This window comes from Haliotis cracherodii, unplaced genomic scaffold (assembly GCF_022045235.1).
Source record: "Haliotis cracherodii isolate W230 unplaced genomic scaffold, xgHalCrac1.p SCAF_14, whole genome shotgun sequence".
NCBI classification, from domain to species: Eukaryota; Metazoa; Mollusca; class Gastropoda; order Lepetellida; family Haliotidae; genus Haliotis; species Haliotis cracherodii.
The window spans coordinates 5,882,764-5,890,187 of record NW_027266269.1 but is presented as its reverse complement, the minus strand read 5'-3'; the positions used below and the strand labels follow the sequence as shown (position 1 = coordinate 5,890,187).

At 42.3% G+C, this 7,424-nt stretch overlaps 1 protein-coding gene across 1 annotated transcript in view; it reads left to right on the top strand.

The window, feature by feature from the left end:
- Nucleotides 1–718: 718 nt before the first annotated feature.
- Nucleotides 719–7,424, top strand: part of LOC139460477 (U4/U6 small nuclear ribonucleoprotein Prp3-like) — a 28,813-nt gene continuing 22,107 nt past the window's right edge. The window contains exons 1-4 of the mRNA XM_071241957.1: nucleotides 719–789; nucleotides 3,602–3,748; nucleotides 4,580–4,695; nucleotides 6,497–6,613. Of these exons, the coding sequence (XP_071098058.1) occupies nucleotides 3,604–3,748; nucleotides 4,580–4,695; nucleotides 6,497–6,613 (378 nt within the window). The 5' untranslated portion in view covers nucleotides 719–789; nucleotides 3,602–3,603. The remainder of the gene's footprint in view (nucleotides 790–3,601; nucleotides 3,749–4,579; nucleotides 4,696–6,496; nucleotides 6,614–7,424) is intronic.

Genomic DNA, 7,424 nt, shown 5'->3' with positions numbered 1-7,424 from the left:
TGTATTTCTAATCATGCAACCTCGGAAACGTTAACACGGGGTATTCCGAACGACAGTTACAGTACGTAGGAAGCACTGCCATACACTCTCAACCATATATTAGACATTCCGGAACGTTCGTTTGTTCAGTTTTCAAAATATGAATCCAGAACTGTGTCAATATATTTTTCAAGCGTAGACAGAAATGGAATTCGCCTCGTTGAAACGAGTAAAGCTCGATAAATTTTATGCTGCTTTCTAATTGGCTGATGCCGACTTCTTGTTAGTCATTTCAGTGGTCGGTCAAAGTTCGCGAAGGGTCGTCCTGACGTGACCCGTAATGGGATGTCCTCAGATCTTTGTTTAGCGGCAGATTGTAATTCACGCTTTGTGGATCAAATCCTTGCAATTTCAGAAGTAAAAGACCCATTGAATTATTTAAATATTCAAAATCCGTATAAGATATTACATCATTATTTACTTTTAAAATGTCTATTTTTGTTCTTTAAAATCACTGTTGTTTGAACCTGGCTTCGAACTGGAAGTGCTGACTTCACGCCCACTGGGCTCCTGTCTACATAAACTAAATGCGCTAAGTTTGTGGCGTGTACCTACAGTGAAACCCGTTTGGTGGTCACTGGAATTGAGAATTATTTCCCTTGGTGTGTTCATTGTAAAATCAACAGCTATTGGTTAGTTCTTGTACCGCTAGCCAATCAAATGTACCGTTACGTACACAACCAACACACGCCATTTTGTTCGTCGATTTTGCGAATTTTCACGTGCTGAAGAACTGTGTTTTCAATAGAGGTACTCCACTCTGGCTGTATTGACGACTATGTCTGAATATAATAATCTAATTTCTGGTTATCAAAGCAATTTCCAATGGTTTCGGCTCAGTATCAATTCAAAACCGAAGAGGCAAATGTGCGTATCTGATTTGCCATGTTTGACTAAAATTTCCAAAAATTGAAGCTTGCAGTAATCTTATGGCTTTTACGATGATGCAACTTGACATCAAATTGTAATTGTGGTCAATATGTTCTGCAATTGACGCAAGACAATGGCCACAGGATATTCAGACATGCCTCATTGCCCGAATTCACTGTAAACACAAAGTGATGCTTGTTAGATGACTGAGTTAACTTGTATTTAATGCAACAGTGGAACAATTCCGTCATATCAAAGATGAGAGAGTAGTTGTGTTGTTTACCGGCCTAGGAAAACCACAAACGGGCGTATAAATACGTCAATCGAAGTGTAATAACCCTAAATGTATTGTTGACACGCAGATCGGCTTATAATATGACTGAAAGTGACGTCTGATCAGGTAATACAGATATGTACCCCAGGTACGTTTCTGTTCACCGAAATGTACCCTAGCCAAACTACAGAAATGTACCCAAGGATGAGTCAATTTCGCCTCATCCTGTATTGCACAATGCCCTTAACTGGTTCCTTGAATGCTTACGTATTCGACATATCCTTGATGCCAAACCGCAGTAAAATTCAACATGACAGTATGCATTGTATACTTTTCTCTCACTGTTTCCTTTCCATAAATGGAGACCGCCTCCGTGGTCTAATGGTAGATCATCTGCCCGGAGAGCGGAAGGTCCGGGGTTCGATCCCCAGCCGCGTCATACCAAAAGACATTAAAAGATGGTACTTGTTGTTACCCTGTCTGGCACTCAGCATTAAGGGGTTAAAACAAGGACTGGCCGGCTCGGAGTCAGTATACTGTGTCTGAGTGGGGTATTCATGTTAAACTGCGGCATGGTATCTCGGTGTGCTAGCACTATGAATCGGCATCAGTCCGGACTAGTACAAGCAGCCACACACACATATACATGTGTATGCATGTCGCTATATAAGTGCAATCATCTTGGACGCAACGTTAAACCCCATTTCACCTTACCTCCATAAATGGATTGGAACTGTCAAACTGTTGTATGAGATGCTTTCCAGTGTGCTTTATTTAAAGCAAGCAAATACAGTGATGTATGTACATATTCCACGATGCACAGGCGAACCAACTTGAACCGGTTTTGCTTTCAGGTTGAGGAACTTGTCCGCTTTTTAGGGTACCGGGTACCTTTCTGTATTCTGATTTTGGTTAGGGTACATTAGACATGGAGTACATATCTGTAGTACCTGTGCCGACAACGTTCCCTACAGCTATAATATGATGTAACTTATGATATTTTCGTTACTACTCAATTCTGAGATGCAGAAATTGTCTCTATTGTGTTTGAAGGAGAAATATTTCCAACTGCTTCAAATTCTGCCTGGGTCAGTGAATTTTCAATACTTCTAGTCAGCGGTTATGAATTTACTACCCGGGTACCTGACCCCCTATTACCCGACCCACCCGGGTGCCCACTTTAGGTCTGAAGAGTTGGGATCAAAATGTCTGATTGGGAATTGTTTTACCCAGAGCTCCAGATAAGTTTCTGGTGTTGTGGGTATTTTTGCCCATGCATTTTAAAATCATTGGGTATCAGTAATTATATCTGGGTATTCAAATTTCTGTAACCCACTAGTTTTTACACATGTGGGTATTTAAGTTAGATATTTAACAACACTATTCACCTAGTCCCTGCAAACTGGTGTCATGTGGGTTCGAGAGCTTTATAGGACTCACAAATACCACGATACCTCCACAAGAAAGTGTGATGGCAAATGATCATGATGTAACTGTCATCGTGGAGTTTGGCAAGGTTGACGGAATGCCCATTATAATTTCAAAATAAGTCGCTATTTCGCTAATCGAATATGCAGGGTTACTTCACAATATTTTGATGATACACACAAGTTTAAATTTTTGTAGCGTATCTGTAACGTTCGTTGCGTATTTGATACGCTTGGATTTTATTTTACTGTGTATTTCTGCATTTCTGATGCATATTTTACACAGATACGCAGCTTATCTGGAGCTCTGTTTACCGCAGCCCTGACCAAAACTATTTAGATACATGTCAGATTATGCGTACACTAAATTTGACTGAAGCTTTATCTTTAATGAAACATATACAAGTCAAAAGGAATGTGTGCATCGTCAGAAAGACATGCAAACATTAGCAACTTGTATTGTAACCACTGAGCTATAGTGAGTTTTTGTCATTAAACAATATATGCCTATCCCAGGGTCCGGGTAGTCCTGTGGGTACCTGGGTCCTACTCAGTACCCATACCGGCATACCTCAGATATTTTTCCCATCTGATAGCACCAATTAGTTGTTATACGCCGATTCATCTTCCCGAGGCGACCCATGAAGATTCCGGGGTAGAATAGGTCTTCAGCAACCCATGCTTGCCATAAAAGGTGACTATGTATGTCGTAAAAGGCGACTAACGGGATCGGGTGGTCAGGCTTGCTGACTTGGTTGATGCATCTCATCGATCCCAATTGTGTGGATTGATGCTCATGATATCAATCACTGGATTGTCTTGCCCAGACTCGATTATTTACAGACCGCCGTCATATAGCTGGAATATTGCTGAGTGCGGCGTTAAACAACAAACCAACCCTTGGACTCTGTAATAGAACGGCCCAGGTAAAGCACTGTCCACTGAACCAGTGAAGCTGTATTTTTCGAAGACACCACTTGTTCTTTTTCAGAGATGTCTCTATCGAGAAGAGAGTATGATGATCTGAAGTCTGTCTTGGACAAGACTGTGCACAAGTTCCTGGGTTTCAGTGAGCCGACGTTGGTTTCGGCTGCTCTGGACTGTATCGACCGAGGATATGACAGGAAGAAGACTGTCGGTGAGTGAATGTCGTTGATATGGTGGTCAAAATTACACAGGAATGTCCGGGGATCTTTGTCCTTAAGATCTGTGAAGATCCGGGATAGAATAGGTCTTCAGACTCGATTATTTACAGACTGCCGTCATTAAGCTGGAATAATGCTGAGTGCGGCATTAAACAACAAACAAAAAAACCCAACAAAATCTTTGTCCTTAACCTTGAGGGAGATGGGGCAGCCTCGTTGTTAAAGCATTTTTTGGTCATGCCGAAGATCCTAGATCGATAGCCCACAAGGGTACAATGTGTGTTTGTTTTTTGTTAACGCTGCACTCAGCAATATTCCAGCGATATGACAGCGGTCTGTAAATAATCGAGTCTGGTCCAGTCTTCTGTGATTGTGTTATCTTCATGCAGTATTTGTCTGTGATGGTGTTTGTCTTCATACAGTACAGGGGGCACGGGTGGCCCAGTCGTCTAAGGCGCAGCGATTCGCTGTGCAGAGTTGCGTCCCTTGGGCACGCCAGAAACCTATGATTGTGGGTTCGAATCCCGGTTCGCCCTGATTATGTTTGTAGGTTTGTCAGCACCATACCCGTGCTCGTGGGTTTCACCGAAGTGGTAAACGTCTTAGACCTGCATCACTTCGGGCTTTCCTCCCACATTAAGCTGACACGCTGCGATATAACTGGAATACTGTTAAAAGCGGCGTTAAACACAACTCACTCACTCACTCATTCACTCTTCATGCAGTATTTGTCTGTGATGGTGTTTGTCTTCATGCAGTATTTGTCTTCATGCAGTATTTGTCTGTGGTGGTGTTTGTCTTCATGCAGTACATGTTGTTTCCAGACAAGCTGACAGCCATGCTGGACACCGGTCAAGCCAGCAAGTTTGTGGACAAAGTGTTCAGTGTCTGGGAAGAGTACAGGTCCAGCACCAAACATGGCCGCACCAAGAAGAGAAAGGTCAGGATGGAAAACATACTTGGTCTCACCGAGTCGTCAGTAGGGTGTAAAATGTTCTCAATGCTTCTGACCAGGGAAAGGCAACTACCGTATTTTCTTGAGTATAGTGCGCACCCATGTATAATGTGCACCCCCCTCTAGCGGGTTCAATATTTTTGAAAAAAAGAAATTTGAATATTATGTGCAGAAAAAAGTTACACCGTACCCTTTCAGCGAAGTCCGATAAACGAACGGGTGATGAGAAACTTATGTCAGTACAAATTCGAAATTTGAGATAAAAAATCACCAGACATGTTTATTTACCGTTTAAATAGTATTTATTGTTCTGCTAGGCATTGTTTTATATCTAGGGATTAAGATTACCTTTTGTATTTTCTCGTAAACTAAGCCGGAAACAGCAATCAGCTGTACAATTTTTCTTGGAATCGACCGGTGATTCGGTCAAGACACACCCAATGATATAACTTTATAGGATTTTTACTGCAAGAATCAGCAACAATTGTATCTGAATAATATATTCCATTATTTTCTTAATTATATGCAGCCTTTACTAAACATATTTAAAATAATAATAACCCTAAGCAAAGCAGCTGAACATCCAAACTCATAATTCGTGTATAATGCGCACCCCCTTCTACACAGCTGTGTTTTTTTGAAAAAAAGTGCGCACTATACTCAAGAAAATACGGTATGCTTGTCGTAAGAGGCGACTAACGGGACTGTCCAGTGATCTTTGTCCTTAAGACCGGTGAAGATCTGGGATAGAATAGGTCTTCAGCAAGCCATGCTTGACGTAAAAGGCAACTATGCTTGTCGTAAGAGGCGACTAACGGGATCGGGTGGTCAGGCTGGCTGACTTGGTTGATGCATGTCATTGTATCCTAATTGCGTAGATTGATGCTCATGATGTCAACCACTGGATTGTCTGCTTCAGACTCGTTTATTTACAGACTACCGTCATATATTTGGAATATTGCTGAGTGCAGCATTAAACAACAAACACACACATACATATCATTGCTTCTACTCAATTATGTCAACTTACATTAGTTAAGGCCACACAAAGAAAATAAGGGATGTGTGTGTTGTTTTTATCCCAAAAGTAGCATGTAATAATTGATAAAGTTATCAATCTATCTCAATTGTACGCTGGAGGAATGAGCTTGGAGATCACAAGATTAACATATAAGTGCTTCATGGATGAACAAAATCCTAGAAATTATTGCCCTTGGTAGTCATGTTATTTGTATTGAAGACATGTCACACAAAGAGTTAGTTATGGTGTTGTAGTGTACAGCTAAACATGTGATAGGGGTATTCTGATTGTCCAGTTCAGCAATAGTCCAGCTATATGATGGCGATCTGTAAATAATCGAGTCTGGACCAGACATTCTATTGATTGACATCATCAGTGTCGATCCATGAAATTGGGATCCGATGACATGCATGAACCAAGTCAGCAAGTCTGACCACCCGATCCTGTTAGTCGTCTCTTACGACAAGCATAGTCACCTTTTAAGGCAAGAATGGGTTGCCGAAGTCCTATTCTACCCCGGATCTTCACGGGACTCTGCATGCGTAAAATATCAATAGTTTAAAAAGAATAAGCATAACATTATTGACACTATTTTTCGAGCAGCATAAAACATAACTCAACTCACAATGGTGAGGATCGCTGCTATGTTGTATGAACCCCTAGTTTGCGTAGACTGGGGTTGATGATATACAGGCAACACTGATATAGATAGGATACTGATGATTGTGTTGGTAAGGGAGCTCTGACATGTTGCTATGGTTACAGGATGATGAGAAGGAGGAAGGCACGGAGCGAGTAAAGAAGCGGCGGTTCGCTGATGACACAGCAAGTGTGATTCCTGGCCCAGGTCAACCAAGTCCCGGACAGCTGACGGCAGATAAAGTGGGTACATGTGTAGGCAGGTGTCTGGTGTCATGCATAGACATGTGTCTGGTGTCATGCATAGACAGGTGTCTGGTGTCTGGTGTCATGCATAGACATGTGTCTGGTGTCATGCATAGACAGGTGTCTGGTGTCTGGTGTCATGCATAGACATGTGTCTGGTGTCATGCATAGACAGGTGTCTGGTATCATGCATAGACATGTGTCTGGTGTCATGCATAGACAGGTGTCTGGTGTCTGGTGTCATGCATAGACATGTGTCTGGTGTCATGCATAGACAGGTGTCTGGTGTCTGGTGTCATGCATAGACATGTGTCTGGTGTCATGCGTGGACAGGTATCATGTATAGACTGGTGTCATGCATAGACAGGTGTCTGGTGTCATGCATAGACATGTGTCTGGTGTCATGCATAGACAGGTGTCTGGTGTCTGGTGTCATGCATAGACAGGTGTCTGGTGTCATGCATAGACTGGTGTCTGGTATCATGCATAGACAGGTGTCTGGTGTCATGCATAGACAGGTGTCTGGTGTCATGCATAGACTGGTGTCTGGTATCATGCATAGACTGGTGTCTGGTGTCATGCATAGACAGGTGTCTGGTATCATGCATAGACTGGTGTCTGGTATCATGCATAGACAGGTGTCTGGTGTCATGCATAGATAGGTGTCTGGTGTCATGCATAGACTGGTGTCTGGTATCATGCATAGACAGGTGTCTGATGTCATGCATAGACAGGTGTCTGGTGTCATGCATAGACAGGTGTCTGGTATCATGCATAGACAGGTGTCTGGTGTCATGCATAGACAGGT